The sequence below is a fragment of the Chelonoidis abingdonii genome, chromosome 24 (genome assembly GCF_003597395.2).
Source record: "Chelonoidis abingdonii isolate Lonesome George chromosome 24, CheloAbing_2.0, whole genome shotgun sequence".
NCBI classification, from domain to species: Eukaryota; Metazoa; Chordata; order Testudines; family Testudinidae; genus Chelonoidis; species Chelonoidis abingdonii.
In genome coordinates, this window is record NC_133792.1 from 21,145,494 (window position 1) to 21,166,031 (window position 20,538).

Sequence of the window (20,538 nt, forward strand, 5' to 3'; positions counted from 1 at the left end):
AAATAAAAATCCACCCCAAATTTCAGACATTATTTCTGCATGTGTAGGCATGCCATTGGTCAGCTGAAGGAACACACAGAAGAGGCCAGTCAAAAGCATCCCTCCATCGAACAGTACTCAAAGCAAAAGGTAAAAATTATAGGGACTTAACACAGAGGATGCCAAAAGTGGACCAGGATAGACAAGAGTGCTGGTGCCTAGTTCACGCTTTAAGCAACATCTATTACCATGGGAAGGACTCAAGTTTCTGGAAGATTTGAATCAAATTAGACAGTTGGAGAGTTAAGAGCAGCCAAGATTAAAAAAAAAAAAAAAAAAAAAAAAAAAAAAAAAAAGATGGTTCATTTTTTTGTTTGAGTTTCTCCTCTCTCAGGAGTAGCTTGAGCTGGAAAACCTCATTTCATTTTGTTCACATGGCATTACCGAGAAATGGTACCTTTGAGTATCATTGGGGAGTTAATTATTTAAAGTCAAATTCCTCCCACTGATGCAGCTCCCGTTGTCTTCATTAGGAACTGCATCCATGCACGTGGGTGTAGAATTTAGCTTATAGTTAGGAATGGTACCTGCTGGCCTTTATGGGCTGTACGAAGCCAGCACTAGCCAGCTTATATCCATGCTGCACATTCCCAAGCTGTAGGGCTGAGAAAAATAGAGATGTTGCAGAGGAAATTACAGTACCCTAAGTTGGACTATGACCAGGATACAAGGTTGAATATTGTTACCGTTATGAAAAGCATCATACAATGAGCACAAAGTGCCAAGGTTTCATTTCTATGTCTTATCAAACAACAGCACCTGCAGCAGAGCCCCCTGAACACCACTCTGGGAACATCGGCTCAGTATTATTCACCATTCGTCACCAGCTCCACTGTGCGTTAAAGGTGCCATCCAAGCACAGACCCAACCCAGCCTGTGAAGTAAGACAAGATCATACCACCAGGTGGCAGGACAAGAACAGAAGCTACAGCTACACAAGGACATTTATGTCAAAAAAGGCTCCAGAGCCCAGGAATGACAGAAATTAAGAACTTCACCAAGTAAGAAAAGATAACTACGACATTAAGTTGTGCTCGCATTGTCTTAAATTAGGAAATGTGAAGTTGGTCCCTTTTTTTCATAGATTTTGCTCTGCAGCAACAACTTCACAGAGTAAAGCATAGAAAGCGGGTGGGCAAATCTTATTGACCACATCAGCTTGTTTACAGGATCTAGCACCAACATACAAGGATTTTCACAATGCAGCTCTGCAATAGCTCTGTGTGAGCAGAGGCATGGGCCTTTCATGAACTCATCCTCCACAGACCCAGTACTGGTCTCAGAAATTGCAGAATAAAGTAATGTACAAGTGCCTCCCTCTAAAACATAAAACCCACACAAGTTGGGCACGTATAACACAACTTGATTGTATTAGTGCAAGTGTAGCCTAACTCTGTAAAGCAGATCAATGTCAATGTTGCTTTATTCTTTTAGGAAGGGTGTCCCTTTTAGAGGGCAAAAATATTTCTATTCAGGTCTCCCCTCCCTCTGTGTATCAGAAATTAATAAAGGGAATGGCTCGAATTCTAATGACTTTGGATTTTATGCAGCTGCAACATGCTGATTGTCCCGGATTGTATTTCCTTTCACAGTCAGGGGAAGTAAAATGTGCAGTGGATCTGGTTGCTAGCAGGTAACCTGAGCCTGACAGACCTACATACAACCCTGCCTCTTCAGTTTCAGATGTGGAAATATTGCTTATAAATGTAAAAAAAAATTCATCTAAAAAGGCTCCAGTGATCTTGACAGCACATATAATTTACAGGTACCATGCAGGTAAGTGCTTTCTATCATTTAGCTACCATATATGGTGTGAGAGGAGACAATTTAGAATTGTAAATGTTACCTTGGGTCATCAGCTACAATAGGACTGCGCTGACTCCATCCCACTTACTAATGAATATGCCAACAGTAAAATAACTGGAAAGTTGGTTAATTTTATTTATTTATGCTAGAAACCATGACTACAAAAAAGCATGAAAAAGCAAGTCCATATCTACTAAATACAGCTTGTACAATTATGTTAAACTAAGAGGTGGAAGTCTAAAGTGATTTTTCCCAATGTAAATAGCAGCCCAATCCCTTGGGATATTTAAAATGAGACCAGGCAGAACATTAACAGATATACAATAGGACACAGTCCTAATTAGTAAGGAGATCATCTAGATGAAATGATCAATTTCTTCCAACTCTAATTTCTGGCATTCTGAATGAGAACGAGTCTCTATAATTAACAAGTCACAGAGACTTTCCTCTTTAGTTCACAATAATTCTTCAAGTTGGGTATTTAAATATCACAACGTATATCACAAGTTGGGCATTTAAATATCAAAGATTCTGCTGCATAAAGCTTTTAAAATTATCCAACTTATGCTGGAGCACATTGTGTAATCTCTTGGGTCATTAGGAAAACTGACACCAATAAATTAGACCAAATTCAGAAAATATTAGCATGTTAATGTATGTTGCTACCATTTCCATATGCTGAACAGAGTAGGCCTCACAGACTAATGGACTTACCACACTTTTCATCCATGAATCTTTTAGCCCTTCACAAAATGTGGGCATCATTCTGTGTTTAACAAATGGGGAAAGTAAAGACCAGAGAGGAAACATAATTTGTCCAAAATAGCAGAGCAGAGGAACAGAACCAGGATGTCCTGGCTCAACATTACCCCGTATGATCTGAAATGACAATCCTGATAATCAGTTAGAGGTAAAAGTGAATGTCCATCTCTTCTCCAGGTGATGTTCTGCAGGCTTCAGACACATCAGTGGTGTTTTATTATATTCAACATCATGCTTTTCCATGCTTTGTTGTTTGGAGATTTGCTGGAGGAATACTTTCTACATTCACTACCTGTCACATACAGTGACATGAAAATTCTCAAAATCAGGGAGGTGGCCAGGAAATTAGACATGGATTCCCTAAAGACCAATACGTCCAAGTCTTACATCATCAGCAGTTCAGACGTGTGCTCAGATCAAGAGGTATTTCTGCTTGTTATTGTGTGCAGCAGCCCAGAAAACAGGACAAGGCGTAACCTGATCAGGCAAACATGGGGTAATGTGACAGGAATCAGGAGGTATGCTGTACTTACGTTGTTTGCTTTAGGAAAACCAGTTTCAGAAGCCATCCAGTTAGACATCAGTGAAGAATATCAAAAGCATGGAGACATCATTGAAGGAAACTTCCTTGACTCTTTTCAGAATCAGACACTGCAGACTGTGATGAGCATGGAGTGGACTGTAACATTCTGTTCCACCGCAAGATTTATTCTCAAAACCAATGAAGAAATGTTTGTCAACATTCCAAGTTTGGCTGAATACTTGCTTAGCTTGAGAACACATCTTGAGGATATTTACATTGGAAGGGTCATTCATCAAGATATGCCTGACAGAGATCCTCAAAGCCAAAGCTTTGTTTCTCTCAGTCAATATCAAGAAGAGTATTACCCAGATTACTGTAGTGGAACAGCTTTTGTCATTTCTCAGGATGTTGCTCGGAAGATATACATTGTTGCCAAGGAAACACCAGTTTTGCTTCCTCCCGATGTCTTTGTTGGAATCTGTGCTAAGAACGCTGGCATCATACCCATTCAAAGTTCTAGGTTTTCTGGGAAAAAGCACATTAGATACAATCGATGTTGCTACAAATTCATTTTCACCTCTTTTGAAATGAAAGAAGATGAGCTATTTAAAGAATGGAAGGAGATAAGTGATGGAAAACACTGCACTTTACTGGAAACTTATTATGGGCTGGTGTCCTGCAGAGTCTTGACCTACTTTGACAAGTTTAAACATTTTAACACAGAAACAATAAAAAATGAGGCTTTGCATTCTACCAACTAAGATTTAATTCCTCTAAGTGAAGGAACTCTGTACTTACACCTTTAACTGTCATTTTTCCTGTTAGAAAGTTCATCTTTCACCTTTTGCTTTGAACATTTCCTCTCAATGTTAGTTTTTAAATGTGAAAGTTCTCCCCACCCCACCCCACCCCACCCTGTTCCGACAGTGAATTATTCCTGATGCTAAAAAAGGATGTGTGTTTTAATTCAGTAATTTATAATGAGTGCACTGGATGTGATTTTTTCACATAAAGAATGTAGAACTGCATGCAATTCTTATTTTCTAAGTAAAAACTGTTTTAAAGAATTGGTGTATATCCACTGTTTTTTCATGTCATCTACTTCTTTGCCCCTCTATGCAGCAACTAGTTTTGATCCAATTTGACTGAGTGGTGCATCATTCAATCCCAAACTACCTTGCAAAATATGGAAATCATATCACTCTCCAGTGAAATGTAGCTCTCTCTGCATCCTTTTAACAGTGTAGGACAAAATGAAGAATACAGTACCCTGTTGAAACTACCAGGGGAACAGCTTGATAAGCAGATTTTACACAGAATACCCAACCTAACTGTCCTGTAGAACTGCCTTGTATTTAATGATCACAAGCAGTCATGACCTCAGTTTATATTTCATTCAGAAGACATGGCCTGTAGCAGCCCTGAACAACATTATGTTGGAATATGGGGGTCAGCATTGAATCAGCAGTAAGATTGCCACCTAATATCTGCCACCACTTCCTGTAAAGCCTTAGGCTCTCTTTGGAAGTCTCTCATCCAAGTACTCCTTTTTGGGTCAGGACCCCTACAACACAACACCATGAAATTACAGATTTAAATAGCTTAAATCATGAAATTTGCTATTTTAATAATCCTATGACCATGAAATTGACCAAAATGGACTGTGAATTTGGTAGGGCCCTAGCGATGACCAAAGAGTAGTAGAATAAGTTGCGAAGCTAATGAAAGAGCTGCGCTCATCTTGGACTTAAATTGCCAGTTTTGTTACATTGGTCTCATATGTTCAGTTGGTGAAAAAATTCCACTGAGACTGCTTTTTCACAGAAAATTGGGTTGTTGACAAAACATTTTCAAGACAAATCTGCTTTAGTCCAAAAACTCTTTTTTTTTTAAATGAAGTCAAAATTTTCTATGGATTATTTTTTCATTGATATTTTCGATGGTGAAAGGGGACCCCTTCTCCTTTCAGAGACACACACTTTCTGAACAATTCTAATAAGCAAGGTATGGAGTGTGTGAAAGAACACATTGAATCCTCAACTATTAATTCAATGCAGTTGCTCTGGCTAGCAGGAGTGCCAGAAGTTTACTTTGGAGCATTTGAAAGAAGAGGGCTGTGGGAGTTTGTGCTTTACTTAGGACTCATTTACATGGGGACATGCCAGAAAATTAAACCTCTTTATGGACAAACTTCAAAATTAAAGTGACTTTAATTCAGTTCATTTTATTTCACTTAGAAGTGAATTAACTAAACTGAATTAAGGCCATTTTAATTCTACACTGGAGCCTAATGCAGTTTAATTAATCCACTTTAAATTCACACCTTTAGTTAAGTATCAGAGGGGTAGCCATGTTAGCCTGGATCTGTAAAAGCAGCAAAGAATCCTGTGGCATCTTATAGACTAACAGAGGTTTTGGAGCATGCGCTTTCGTGGGTGAATATCCACTTTGTCGGATGCATGTCCGACAAAGTAGGTATTCACCCACGAAAGCGCATGCTCCAAAACCTCTGTTAGTCTATAAGGTGCCACAGGATTCTTTGCCACCTTTAGTTAATTCAGTTTAACACTCCTGAGTGTCCCTATGCAGACAAGCTCTTAACCTCTGAGATTTTACCAAGTCATTTTCCTGAATTTTGATTACATCATTGGTCTTTTTTTCTCTTTATGTATCTGCCACCTAACTACTTTAACCACTGAGGAGAAAAAATAGTTATTTTGTTTCTCATGCGTGCACATTATTGGCTATAAACAGCATGCAAGCCACGTAGCTTTGAGGAATGAGCACAGGACAGTGCTTAAGTGGCTAGCAGTAACTCACTGAAAGATCAGTCTCTGCATTTGTCAGAAGGGATAAAAATATATATGTACACACACACTTTTTTCTCAGAATTAAAGTGAGTGGCAGCTTTCAGTAAAGCTCATCTAAAAAAAAATATAAAGAAACATGAAAACACCTCTTTGGCACTGTAAAATATTGCATTAGACAAATGTAGCATAGGCAGCCAGTGTTCCCAAACACTGGCTATACATAGTAGTTTTTGTAAGTGACAATTGCACATGTTCACACTTATCACAAAGGAAGAGACTTGCGCATTGTAGAAAAGTTTAATGAAATGTCAGTATACTGCTCAGATAGCTACCAGCATACAAAAACCACTTAACATCTTAAAGTTAAACTAGCCAGCGCAAGTGGAAGATGTTTTTACATTCTATTCAACATAATTTTTACTGATTTGAAGTTTTTCCATGCATGCAGGATTTCTGACATTTTGATGCCTGCACTGTCCCAATGGGAAAACAGTCATTAGCCATTCCCACGTAAAAAGTGAAATAACACTAATATTGGCCAATACAGTCTGTGCAGAGGTAATGACATCTAAGGTGTTTATTGGGCACCTACAACCATAGGATTTATATGCCACTACTGGAACAATCTTGAATGAAAAAACCTTTTTTAAAATTCCAGTTCATAAGAATAAGTGACAGACATGTTTCATAAAAAGTTATTCTGCATTTAAATAGTATATTACTCATTATCCTTCCTCTCCTGCCCCCTAACACTCTAGCTTTTCTAAGTCCTCTTGCACCTCGCCTCACCATTAAAAGGTCCTGCACCACAGCACTCATCTGGCAGCAGACAGCTGGATGTTGTTTCCTCTGCAGCCCAACACCATTTCTCCCTGGCTCAGCCAGAGGCGTGCTGCAGTGCAACCAAGGCATCCTATTCGTTAGCCCTGATTTGGGGGGCAGGGAAATGAACAAGCTACTTCTGTACAGATATCCAACTTGACATTCTTATTAATGCTTCCTGTGGTTTCCTTCATTTTCATTTAATACATTTTTTGAGTATTCCACATATTTTATTTTTTATCCTTAGAACTAAAATAATACATAATTCATGGTCTAAAATATCACAGAAGACAAAAAATATATAATAGTCTTGATTTGTGGACCAAAATACATTACATGGCCCATCTAGTCTGAAATCCTGTCCTCCATAGTAGTCAAACTGTTCTTCAGAGAATGTGTAAAACCTATATGGTATACCAAATTATAATAGGATATAGCAGGGACTGGCAACCTTTGGCATGCTGCTTGCCAGGGTAAGCACCCTGGCGGGTCAGGATGGTTTGTTTTCCTGCAACATCCGCAGGTTTGGCCGATCGCAGCTCCCATTGGCCGCAGTTTGCCGTGCCAGGCCAATGGGGGCTGCGGGAAGCAGCACGGGCCAAGGGACTTACCGGCCGCCACTTCCTGCAGCCCCCATTGGCCTGGAGCAGCGAACCGCAGTCAGTGGGAGCTGCAATCGGCCGAACCTGCGGGTGCAGCAGGTAAACAAACCATCCTGGGCCACCAACAGATTTCCCTGGCAGGTCGCACACCAAACGTTGCCAATCCCTGGGCTACAGCCATGAGTTACTTCTTCATGGCTAAATTTATGTCCTTAAACAGAAGGCTTTATGCTCTTATCACTTTTATTCAAACTAACATCACCCAAGTTCAGATATAATTTAAAAGTGGTAACTTTTAAAATTAAGAGATCAATTTTTGATCAAAACGACAGTAAAATCTATTTAAAATTTGGTTTCTAAGCAAACAGATTGACTAACAGACTGTGGTTCATGCAACGTCCTCTTAAACAAATTATTTTAACTGCAGTACAAAGATAAAGGTCAAAAAAAAGGGAGGGGCAGCTTCCAATTTGGTTTAACACTCACTTTATCAGATAGTATCTTTAAAAACTTAAGATTTTTCACGTTCACTTTCCCCATAAGATGTAAAGAACATTGAGAACTGTTTGTTTATACAAGACTTACATCCAGCAAACGGGGGGGGGAGAGGAAGGAACAAACAAACAAAAAACACTAATTATTTTTGCACCATCTCCTGTAGGCATGAAAGCCCCCAAAAGTAGCTAGCGTAATTTTAATAAACTAACCTGCTTAGGCCAGTCAATTAGACAATGTTATATCAAAATATTACAATAAATGTACAGGAAGCAGTTTTATATACAGCATGATACTTTAAAGTGCCCTACCACTGTCTGAGAATTACTCTCCTGACTCTTAGTTATTTTCAGATTAAAACAACTGAGTCAAATGCTTTCTAAAGTTTCTTTCATGAGGTTAGAGCCCCTAAACTGTTGCCATTTTGGACCAATCACTGCTCCACTAACATTGGATTGCTAAATAGGAAAAAATGTGATTACGCTGATATTATTCTGCCCCTTCCACAGCAGTAGTAGAAACAGCCTTAACATAATAAGGACCTTCATGCAGATAAGCCCTCAGCCTTAAGTAGTACTGGTTTCCAAATATTTCAGCTATTGTTTTGGAATTTACAAGGGCCTTGACCAGTTCATATTTGGCATCCTTTGAAGCTTTGTCAGGTTCCACAGATCTGTCTACAATATATTCCACAAATCCTGGACTGTCAAGCATCAGTTTCTGTGCCCACGGTTGGTTTGCAATAGCCTAAACATTAAGAAAGAAGAAAAATGATCAGGTTTGGATTTTTAAATATGCTAATACATTGATTGTTAAGCAATAGTCAGGGCTGAGAATACAACTGAAATTGGATATGCAGTCTGGCAGCCGGAGGATGGAGCCTAGAATAAGACACTGTGACTCTCCAATCAAGCAGTAGTATTTTAATACTAAACACAGCTTCTAGAGTTATTTTTCCCCTTTAGATTGTAAAAGGATTATGGATCATCACTTTTGTGGCACCAAACAATGAGGAGAGGCTAAAACTGAATTTATTTTTTAGTTTACAAGAAGACATAAAGTGCACACCGGACTCGTTTGATGCCCAGTTTGGGTTTCGGTCTGATGTATGAGGGTTGGACACTGAAGACAAGCTGAAATATCTCTCACCATAGATTTGTATACAGAAGTCAGTCTACAAAGATAATATTTACACACATTACAACAACTTGATGCTATCACTAGGAAAGGAATTTACAACTTTTGGTCTCATTTCTTTTTAGAAAGGAAACTTACGGTAAACACTCTTAAAGCCCCACAGTGGAGATCAGGGAATGGCTGAGTACTAATACTCCTGAAGAGTTCCAATGGCTGGCTAGACAAGGCAGCAAACCAGGATTCAGTCATTCCTAGCAGGTCTTCTGTTTGCTGGTCTGGCTACTCATGGAGAGAAAGTATTACAGAGGCTAGAAACATTGTAATGAATAGTTTTTGCATTTTTAATATTCGTTCTCAAGAGTCAGGAAAATTATAAAGGAAAAAAATCCATTAAAACTAAGTCACCTAGCCAATAGCAGTTTAAACAAATAATTTTAAGTATCAAATTTACTTTTCCCCAATTATGCAGTTCACTTTTTGTATTTCACTCAGTTTGGAGAGTAGAATTTTTTCACGGATTCTTAGGAGTTTCACTATTACTACTGCTGCTGAAATTCACAAGGCTGCAGGGGAAGTTTAAATGAGGGTGCTTCACTCAAATGAAAAAAATCTTGAAACGATTTCTATGTACGTTAAGTGGGGTGGGTTACACAACCTAAATATTACATTTTGGTGTTCAAGTGGCTTAAAGGGACATTGTAAAACTACAAGTATTATGCTACATGCACTCTCTTTTTCATTGTAAAGTTGTCCTATTCTGAGCAAAGTGACAATTTCACGGAACTTTAGAACTTTGTATTCTGAACACTGAAAACAGCTACTATTTAGCAGAAATGTTATCATGTATCTGCTAAGCACACACACTTCACTTACATGAATTAAAACCACAATCTTATTCTTCTTCAGCAAATATAGTATTTTTTTTAAATAAAAGTTTAAAGAGTTCATTATAAAAACAAACTATTACGAAACTTTGACTTAGCCTCTATGAAACACACAATAGTGTCATTTCTCTATATTTCAAACAACTTACTGGCAAGTAAAGAAGAGATGATATGGCATCCAAACATCGAAGTCTTAGCTCTGCTGGGGGATTCTTTGCCTGGTGCCCTATTCTGTTTAACAGCTGTTGAAATCTACTCCCTTTGAAAATAAAAACATTAAGAAATTTTCATTTGTCATGCATACTCCCAACATACTAATAAAATCTCCAGTAACTTCTGTACCATGTCAAATTATCAATATTACAGCAGACTGAATTAAATGCTAGAGACGAGTGCTGGGAGGCACAGCCTGAGCAAGAACAGTTTTAGATATACTATACTGACAATACATATAGCTGCCATCTGTTGGTATGGACTTTCACCAAACTGGGTTAGATTTGAACCCGAAGCAAAAAAAGTTCTGTATCTCATTTCAAGTCCTTTGGGCCATTTTGGTCAGCCATTTCATCTTACACTAAAAGAAGTCCTATAAACTTCAAAAACAAAGTGATGTTACCAGGAGACCACAAAAGCATATTCATCTATGTCTGTATGCAACAAATGTATATTACATGGCTGTACTTTCCTCGTCCTTTTTAAGAAAGCTAAACATCTCCTAAAATTACAGTGCTGTTGTGGACTTGCATTATGCTGCTCACCGCAATACGAGGAATTCTAGCTGACAGCCCAAGCTGCAGCTCTGACACTGCCATGTATTTCATGCACATGGTTTGATCACAGCCAGTAATGCCATAAATATTAGGCTCCTCTTCCCCTATTCTCCCACACTCTACCAAAATTAAAGAGAGAGACTGTGAATAGAAAATTATTATCCTGGTGCTTTTCAGCTATTACAACAAACAGAAATCTTTAGTAAGTAAATATATTTTAAGGTCCCTTTCCCCACTCCTGAGTGTGAAAATCCCTCAGTAGGCACTCCTCTGTCTATTAGGATATAAAGGAAAAAACTTGATGCAAACCAGCTTTCTGTAAAACCTGTTTTCCTTCCACATTTGATCCCAGGATTGCAAGCGTGTCCACAGCCACTCCAATCATAGTTGGGTCATGGCCTTCGGCCATTCCAAATACTTTTTCCATAAAGATGGGATATCGTTCACAGATCTGCTGTGGGCTGTCTACAATAGCCAGATTTCCAAAAAATTTCACAAATCCTACCAAAAGCAAAGCAAGAAACATTCAACAGAAAAGAAAAATAACTTCAGTAACATAATTTCAAGTCAATAACCAGGAAAAGATACCAAAAGACTTTTAAACAAATGGCATAATTAAAGAAATGTGTTGAAGATAAAATTGTTCAGCTGTAAAAAAGTGATATGACTGCGAAAGGACACCACTAGATAAAGTCAGTATTTTTAAAACAAATGGGTATAGCACAAGCAGAGGCAGTGCAAGCTACTCCTACATGCTCAAAATCTCTTTGCCTTGTCTAGATATCTGTTAAGTGGTGGTGGTTGTTTTTTTTTAACTCTCTTATCCCAGCCTAGACATGCCCCCACAGTATACTTCAACTTTGCTCTACAAATAAGAGAGTTAATTTTCCATCACTCACTTAATCCATCACCTCTCTGCTGAAGCTGTACAGCACAAAGGTGTCTATTTCACACAAACAAAGAAGTCACTCTACTAATAAATGCGCTGACCGAAGCACCACCAAGTTCCACATAAAAGTTACACACTTATAGGTGTTTGGATCCTGAATTTCAGATCAACTCGCAGTTGCTCAATATTCAAACAGGATGTAGTTCATTCATATTCCCCACTCTTTTCCTGACCACTACCCATTTAAAAAGACTAGTACTTTCTTTAACAGAGACACTGACAGGTTAAAAGTAATATTTAAAAAAATAATTTCCTTAAGTCACTAACACCTTAGATATTAAAATTATTTATGATGTTTGCTTCTCATTTCAATCACCTTGGACAATGAAAACAGGACTAGTCAGTCTCATTTTCTGAGTCTCAAACAAAAAAAAAAAAGTTTCACTCTCAATAAAAGTTCATGAGAACATTTCTATTAAAAGGGATATCCCAACTTTAAGAGAAACAAAATTATTTCTACCAGAAGATTTTTTTAAAGATGTTCTTTTACTGCAAGTAACACTTCAGAACACTATAAACTGAAACACTGGAGAAAATGAAGGAGTGGTTGTTGGGTTTTTCTGCTATACAGCAAAATTTTGTAAGATGCAGAGTTTCTCCCACTTATGCAGGAGTTTCACACAGCAACAGAGGTGAAAACTTACATTTAAAAAAAACAGTAAAAATATAATTGCTAGTTTTTGTGTTTTTTCAGTCGTCTCTGGGCAGTGGAGTATCTCAAACTTCTTTGAATTTACATTTTTTAAACTGACTAGGTTTCAAGTTGTTAGGGTCCTTTTAATATCTTGTTTAGCAAGACAAGAGCAATTCCTCAACTGTGTGCCTACTACACCTGACAGTGTCCCTATAACTTATCTTTTTCCAGTGCCCTTATGTAAAGGAGACAATCATGTTTTAGACCATTCATAAACATTTAAGGTACATATACATTTATAACATTCTTACTATCAATAATACACATTTCCTCTTAGGACAAAAGGCTCAAAGCCCTTAGTCTAACAGTTCTTTAGAGGTGGACAACATTACACAACACTGGAAACAATCAATGCATAACATCACCTGGCAAATAGAAGCCTGAGAAAGGATCAGAATCTGCCCCAATGATTATATTGGAAATTTTATCAATGATTCCTTGTTGGGCAAGATATTGACGTCCATGCTTAGTGTATGCCAGTGAGGTCACCATCTCTATACTGGTAGCTCTACAGAAGATAAAGAATAAATGCTCATCTGGCCTAGCTCATATTCTTTTTAAAATAACCTAAATATCTAGATAATCTCAAGAGATTAAAACATATTTTCTTTATCAATCTTTCACAGTTGTCATTTTAAAGCTAACATGCTCCTAATATTTATATTGCAATAGTACCCAAAGACTGCAATCAGGAGCACAGTTCTAATACACTAGGCACAGTACAACAACCGAAAGACATGGCCATATCCCAAAGAGTTTAAAACAGAAGTATTAGCACTTAAAAAAAATTCTGCCAACTAAATTTTTAAAAATAATTGACCTGACTTGTGAAGGTGTGAGGGGTGAGGACCTGCATGCATCTCTGATTAAATGATCAAAGATAATCAAAGTGAGACCCCAATCCAGAATCAACTTTACTTTCAAATTTAGTTAAAATCAGTATTTTGTCAGTGTTTAATTCTCTCCAGTATAGCTTCTTGTGCTTGTTTGGACTAGCAGTACAAAATCAAATAAACTTGAACAGAGTTATGATTTCCTCTTCCCCCTCCCTAGTTAGCATACAGTTGTAATCCAACGCCTTTTAAAAAAGATTTTATGGCTCCTTGTCTAGAAAAACAATTTAAGTACAATCTGCTTTTGAAAATAATCTCACTGTCAACATACCTGACCAGCACATCATCTCCAGTCAGTTCTTCAATTAGCTCAGATATTAATCCACTGTTTGCACAGTAATTCAAAGAATCTGCAGACACCGAAGAAATCTCAACAACTAACTAAAACATAAGCACAGGAAGGACAAGTGTATACAAGCATTTGTGTAAGAGTGAGTGCTTGCACACTGCATTGTTTATAAAGTTATACAGACCTATATGTTATATATTCCAAACAGAATTTTTTCCTGAAAACTTTATTTATTAACCCCCATCCTGCTTTAAAAGCTTATTTCACTGATAAGTCTTCAGGTTGCAGTATGTTCTTTTGCTTTCTTCTTACATCCTGCTTTTTCCCCCCCACTTTGCTCTGCTAAAAATGTCAGCCTCTCCACTCCCTTTGTTTCTTCCTCACACGTTTAAGCTCTGTGACTGCTCCTTTGCTACCCACGTACCTGAAGTTATAAACCTATTCTAATGTACCTAGTAGGACAGTCAATTAATTGCCATTAACTCACACGATTAATTAAAAAAAAATTAACTGATTAAAAAATTGTGATTAATCACACTGTTAAACAATAGAATATCAACTGAAATTTAAACATTTTAACATTTTTTCTACATTTTCAAATATATTGATTTCTATTACAATATCGAATACTATGTGTACAGTGCTCACGTTTTATTATTTTTATTACAAATATTTGCACTGTAAAAATTATAAACAAAAATAGTATTTTTCAATTCACCTCATACAAGTACTATAGTGCAATCTCTTTATCATGAAAGTAACTTACAAATGTAGATTATTTTTTGGTTACATAACGGCACTCAAAAACAAAATGTAAAATTATTTACAGCCTACACGTTCGCTCAGTCCTACTTCTTGTTCAGCCAATTGCTAAGACAAACAAGCAAAGAATCCTGTAGCACCTTATAGACTAACAGACATTTTGGAGCATGAGCTTTCGTGGGTGAATACCCACTTCGTGCATCTGACGAAGTGGGTATTCACCCACGAAGCTCATGCTCCAAAAATGTCTGTTAGTCTATAAGGGTGCCACAGGATTCTTTGGTGCTTTTACAGATCCAGACTAACGCGGCTACCCCTCTGATACTTAAGACAAACAAGTTTGTTTACATTTACTGGAGGTACTGCTGACCGCTTCTAATTTACAATGTCACCTGAAAGTGAGAACAGGCACTTGCATGGAACTTTTGCAGCCAGCATTGCAAGGTATTTACATGCCAGATACGCTAAAGATTCATATGCCCTTTCATGCTTCGGCCATCATTCCAGAGGACATGCCGATGCTTATTAAAAAAATAATTCATTCATTAAATGTGTCACTGAACTCCTTGGGGGAGAACTGTATGTCTCCTGTCCTGTTTTACTCACATTCTGCCGTATGTTTCATGTTACAGCAATCTCAGATGATGACCCAGGACACATTCGTTATAAGAACACTTTCACAGCAGATTGACAAAACACAAAAGTACCTACGTGAGATTTCTAAGGATAGCTACAGCACTCAACCCAAGGTTTAAGAATCTGAAGTGCCTTCCAAAATCTGAGAGGGACGAGGTGTAGAGATTGCTTTCAGAAGTCTTACAAGAGCAACACTCCAATGCAGAAACTACAGAGCCCGAACCACCCAACCTTCTGCTGGAGGCATATGACTCAGAGGATGAAAATGAACATGCATCGGTCCACTCTGCTTTGGACTGTTATTGAGCAGAATCCATCATCAGCATGGACGCATGTCTTCTGCAATGCATGAAGAGACATATGAATCTTTAGTGCATCTGGCACGTAAATATCTTGCGACCCAGCTATAATAGTGCCATGCAAACGCCTGTTTATGATGTCACCTGAAAGTGAGAACAAGATGTGAGCAGCATTATCTCCTGCAAATTATAACCAAACTTGTTTTTCTGAGCGATTGAAGTAGGACTGAGCGGACTTGTAGGTTCTAAGGTTTTAATTTGTTTTATTTTTGAATGTAGTTATTTTTTGTACTTAATTCTACATTTGTACGTTCATCTTTCATGTTAAAGAGATTGCACAGGAGTACTTGCACTAGATGAATTGAAAAAATACTATTCTTTTGGTTTTTTACAGTGCAAATATTTGTTATCAAAAATATAAAGTGAGCACTGTACACTTTGAATTCTGTGTTGCAATTGAAAACATATGAAAATATAGAACACATGCAAAAATATTTAAACAATGTTATTCTATTATTAACAGTGCGATTAATCGCACAATTAATTTTTTTAATTGTCTGACAGTCCTAGTGTCTAGCTCTTACCATTTTAAATCCACACCCCTCTTCCCCCGCCCCAAAGAACTCATTTCCACAAGGGCTTCAAATGTTAACCCATGGCAGTGATTTACCATCCCCACTCCCCATTCTTTTTTTAAAAGAGATGCACCTGTATTTTGTATTTGATTCATAGTGCTATCTATAGGTGCCCATCCTAGGCTCTGGGCCCCCATCCACCATAATTTAAAAACAAAACATAGAGAACAGCCCATAAATATCCTCTAGACCTTCATCCGACCATTTCAAAACCCTTCGAGGTTTGGGGTGGGAGGGACAGGGGACGGACAGACTGTGATTCATAATTTCATAAAGAATTACGGTATGCTCCTTTCCCACCCCCTCCCCATCTTTCTTCCCTCCAGAAATGTATAAAAATTTTCAAGTCAGTTAAAAATTACAGATAAGTTCCATCTCACAAACACCCCATTCTGAATTACAATGCACTAGAGTCATGGTGCCCTGTAGAAAATACCAAGAACTACATTGCTCTTACCTCATATACTCTATATCGTACAACATCACTTGTTGCCATAACATTTTTCATGTCAACTAAAAAACTGCTTGCAAATAAAGCCTCCAGCCCATCTTGAGTCTGTGCTATTCTCGACAGTGATTTGATAGCCTACAAATAAAGGCAGTGGTTTGTGATAATACAGACACACACACACACACACACAGTAGCAGAACCAACTGTAGAATGAAAAAGCAAGACAAGAAGAGTCAGTTGACTTGTTCTTTTCCAATAGGCTAAATAATACATAAGACATCTAGAGCTATGCTTTATCAATGGGAGAAGACTGAAAAATATTGGTCTCTGCTGAGACTGGTAAAAGTGCTAGTTATGCTGGTTTCTGTGATTTGAACAAATCCTTGAGGAGTCAGACAAGAGACCACATCAATTCACTTCATAGAGGAGAGTTACCAGACAGCAATGACACGGGTATGTTAGATGATTTTACCTAAAGTAACTTCAGAGCCTAAGACAACTTCAGAGCCTTAGATGCTTTTGGAATTTTTAGCCCAGGAGACCGGGATCAGCCTTGGGGTATCCAAGCCCCCACTTCTCTATTATCCAAGAATAATCAAGGCTGCTAACTCAGACATTGTAGATACAACATAAGATACTTTGAACCTTTCCATTAGTGTGAAAAAGAAAAAAGCATGTATTGTTTGCAACACTTACCTCTTTAGCTACAGCTATTTTCTCTCCACCAATGCAATAAATGATTTGCCTTAGTAATTCAGGATTATTGAGAATTTCTCTAACAGCATCTGAATTTTCAACTATTCTTCCAACCTAAAAATTCAGTTGAACATATAGTATTAGTTTGTTTCCACCAGATGCAAAACATCAACATGAAGAATTTCAACAAGTTTATGTAGGATTTCTAACTAGAATCTATATACAAGTAGCAATACAGTGCTTTTGTCCTACTTTGGTATTGGGAGGTAAAGAATTAAACTGTAATAAAAAAAAGTGGTAACAGATTAAAACTAGCCAAGAATGGTCAAAGATCTAACCTATCATTTACTATTTCAATACAGGAGTTACGGTCCATACCTGAGCTATAGTAAGAAGTTTAACTGAATCATCAGAATGAAAGAGTCCTTTTTGAAGTTCTTCTCTGAAGTTCTGGATTACATACAATGGATCCACTGCCTGAAGAAACCGCTCCAAGATAGAAACACATAAAGCAACCTGTTCTCTGTTTGCAGGGGAAGGAAAAACAGCCCTTAGGTCAGTGCTCCCCAAACATTTTAGAGTCACACCTTCTCTTACCCCTGTCTGCGTACACACACACCCCAGGACTGGGGTCGAGGCTTCAGGGGGAAGGGAGGACGACATGGACAGGAGTAAGGGGGCCAAGGCTGCGGCCACAGCTGTGGACAGGACTGGGAGAAGAGTCCTAGCCGGGGCCCTGGGCACATGGTCAACAGCCAGGACCCTGGGCTGGGAGCCGAGGCCAGCAGCCAAAGGGCACTTCCCATAGGGGCTGGCCCAGGCCTCAGCTGTGCCCCCCAAACTTTCCTCCATGTCCCCTTAGGGGGGGACACCCTGGTTTGGGGACCTCAGCCTTAGCTAAAGAATAATTTAAGGCAAACAGAAGCAACTCTGTACCACACAAACAACCCTGTGGCTATTTCCGACCAACTAAGCTTTGTCACCATTCTGAATATTGCAGAATAATCTAGATTTCACTACTTCAGCACTTGCAAAACAACTTTTTACTGTTCTGATTCTATTTCCTGGCAGTGATAATCGCAATTGTTTATATTCAGTAAACAAACAGCTCCTCGCAACCACCTAATGGAGTTTCATCCGCATTTTACAGATAGAGAGACCATGACAGAGAGAAAAGATTTGCCACAGGCCAAACAATGATTCAGTGACAGAGCCATGATCAAAGGGAGCCCCAGATCCCAGGGCTGTTGCACTGCTGGGCTCTGCCTACAGGACTATGACACAGTGACACCCAGCATCTCAGGCTGCCCGAAAGCGAGGAGCAGAGCACCACGCCACTGCCACAGCACGTGCCACAGCAGCCTGGTCCCACCTCGCAAGGCGCCCCCCCATAACAGCCCCTGACCCTCGGCCCCCACCCATCGCTGCCCCGCCCCCACTGCATAGCGCCCCAGTTCCAGGGAGGCAGCCTGAGGTGCCCCCCGTACCTCAGTGATGCCGCATCGCCCACCCCGAACCCCAGCCGCCTCCTGCGGTGCCCGCCTCGCCCAACCTGTCGTTCACGTTGAGCAGAGCGAAGAGGCTTCCGAGGCGGATGTCGGACGCCCGCTCCCTCAGAGCGCTCAGCGGCAGGGCCTGCACGGCCACCCCCAGGGCCCGCAGCTCCTCCAGCGGCTCCTCCAGCCGGGACACGCGGGCTAGAAGCTCCAGCGCCTCCTCCGCCATCTTGGGACCCGCCCCAGCCGAGGGAGGGAGTGTGGGACTAGCAGTATCGCGAGAACTCCCCTAGCAACCACGCTGGGCGTAACTAGGAGGCTCCTTTCGCGTCCGCCAACGGTAAGCAAGACGGCGCCCCCCGCAGATTTCTGATTGGCTGCTGTAAGGCGAGGGGCGGGACTAATCTTAGAAGTCCGCCCCGTGGACTCCTGGGAGCGTCCGCTGGGGGGATGGCGGCGGCAGAGGAGGTGGCCAGGCCAGGACGTCTCGGAGCCACCCGCTGTCCCTGTGGGGTGTTAGTGACGTCACGCCGTGCTGGTGTCTGGCCCCCGCCCAAGGGTGGCTGCGGGGAGCCCCCGTCAAGCCCGCCCCAGGGCGTGTCACAAAGACACCGTGTAAAGACCCCAGGCTGCTGCGGGGGGGAGCCACCGCAGGGAGGTCACGTGACACACCCCTCCTGGCTTCTCGGGATGCTTCAGAATAACCCCCCCCCCCCCCGCTTTTAATTCTCAGAAAATAAAAGTCAGGTGTTCAGCCCCGTAACCAGACGGCTCCGTAAGGCCCGGGGTATTCACAGAGCAGCCTCCACGGCCGGTCACTCAGCTCCTGCCGGAAAGCTGTGAGGCGCCGACAGCATTTCTCGGCCAGCCGGTCTCAGCGACCTGATCATCTCACCTAAGACACAGATTCACACTAACTGCCTTTTGTTTTGACTTACTCGTTTATTTACACTTCGCACAATGTTATTAAATAAGTGGTGATAAATGTAAAATGAAGATGATATTTATCCCCTGCTGAGTAATTAGATGATAAATAAGCAGGCTTTGGTGCAGGAAAAGTCTACAGGTGGGGGTAGCAGGAGAAAAGGGAATTCTCCCTCCACTACTATGGAGTATCAATACAGCTGCTCCGTGCTCTGCTCCCCACTCTTTGTGGATTTTGATTAGTAGAGTTTGGCAGTTGTACTCCCATTGGCCTAGCTTGTCCTAGGCAGCATTGCAAAGTGATGTGCAGTATAGACTTTCCTTATAGGGGCTCTCCACACTCCCTTATCACATCTGTGCAGTGTAAGTCTGACAGTTCTGTTGTGCTGAGGATGGTCTGTGCCTGAAGGGGAGATCAGTGTAAGAAGAAAATGTGTTGTCTTTCAATCTACAAGGAATAGACCAGGCAAATGAAGCTTAGCAGATACCTGAACATTTCCATTTTGTAAAGGGTTCTGAATGATCTATGATAGTAAATATCTCTAAAAGGTCACTAACAGTAGCAGGGTAATTTGGCCTTCATCCTATGCCTGGGAATGAGATAGTTAGCAGTACTATAATTGTAGAAAGGTTGGTCTAAAGCTAGACTTAGACTGCTGTGCTAATAAGTTTGCAATGCTCTGCTGATTAATACATTTTCTAGTAGCTTGAGAGACCTGACAGTAACATAATGCAGTGAGAGTTTGAGATAGTATGGCTGTCTCTATTCATGTATCAGAGGCGTAGCTGTATTAGTCTGGATCTGTAAAAGCAGCAAAGAGTCCCGTGGCACCTTATAGACTAACAGACATATTGGAGCATGAGCTTTTGTGGGTGAATACCCACTTCGTGGGATACATGTCCCTATTTATGTACAGTTAAATTCTTAAAGGGACATTGTCAAAAAGTTTTAGTCCTAAAATGCCTAATACTACTTTGCACTTTTATAGCACCTGCTGAGGATGTCAAAATGCTTTAAAATATTCATGAATTAAGCCCCAGAACACTCCATTGTACAGACGGAGAAAACACCGCACAGAGGTTAAGTGACTTGCCCAAGGTCACCCAGCAATTCAGTGGCAGAGCTGGGAGAACTCAGATCTTACTTCCTGCCATTTAGCCACA

General features: G+C 40.0%; 2 protein-coding genes across 2 annotated transcripts; one reads left to right on the forward strand and one right to left on the reverse strand.

The window, feature by feature from the left end:
• Window positions 1-2,784: 2,784 nt before the first annotated feature.
• On the forward strand, window positions 2,785-3,891 carry B3GALT9 (beta-1,3-galactosyltransferase 9). Its single transcript, XM_032767511.1, has one exon. It carries the CDS (start codon window positions 2,788-2,790, stop codon window positions 3,889-3,891), a length of 1,104 nt encoding a protein of 367 aa, XP_032623402.1. The 5' UTR covers window positions 2,785-2,787.
• Window positions 3,892-6,223: 2,332 nt separating this feature from the next.
• On the reverse strand, window positions 6,224-18,784 carry PSMD5 (proteasome 26S subunit, non-ATPase 5). The gene is made up of 10 exons (XM_032767555.2): window positions 18,507-18,784; window positions 17,333-17,477; window positions 16,955-17,068; window positions 16,265-16,393; window positions 13,458-13,567; window positions 12,659-12,801; window positions 10,960-11,151; window positions 10,030-10,139; window positions 9,135-9,275; window positions 6,224-8,606 (listed from the first exon to the last, which is right to left on the reverse strand). Exons 1-10 carry the CDS (start codon window positions 18,677-18,679, stop codon window positions 8,349-8,351), a joined length of 1,515 nt encoding a protein of 504 aa, XP_032623446.1. The 5' UTR covers window positions 18,680-18,784; the 3' UTR covers window positions 6,224-8,348.
• Window positions 18,785-20,538: the final 1,754 nt, after the last annotated feature.

Bases quoted from the DNA above. Each gene is read 5' to 3' on its own strand.
- PSMD5 (XM_032767555.2), bottom strand. From the start codon at position 18,679: ATGGCGGAGGAGGCGCTGGAGCTTCTAGCCCGCGTGTCCCGGCTGGAG. The intron at 17,478-18,506 runs GTTGGGCGAGGC...CCCTGCAAACAG, and splicing joins CTGCTCAACGTGAACGACAG to AGAACAGGTTGCTTTATGTG. The intron at 12,802-13,457 runs GTATGTTGACAG...TATCTTCTGTAG, and splicing joins GGAGATGATGTGCTGGTCAG to AGCTACCAGTATAGAGATGG.
- B3GALT9 (XM_032767511.1), top strand. From the start codon at position 2,788: ATGTTCTGCAGGCTTCAGACACATCAGTGGTGTTTTATTATATTCAAC.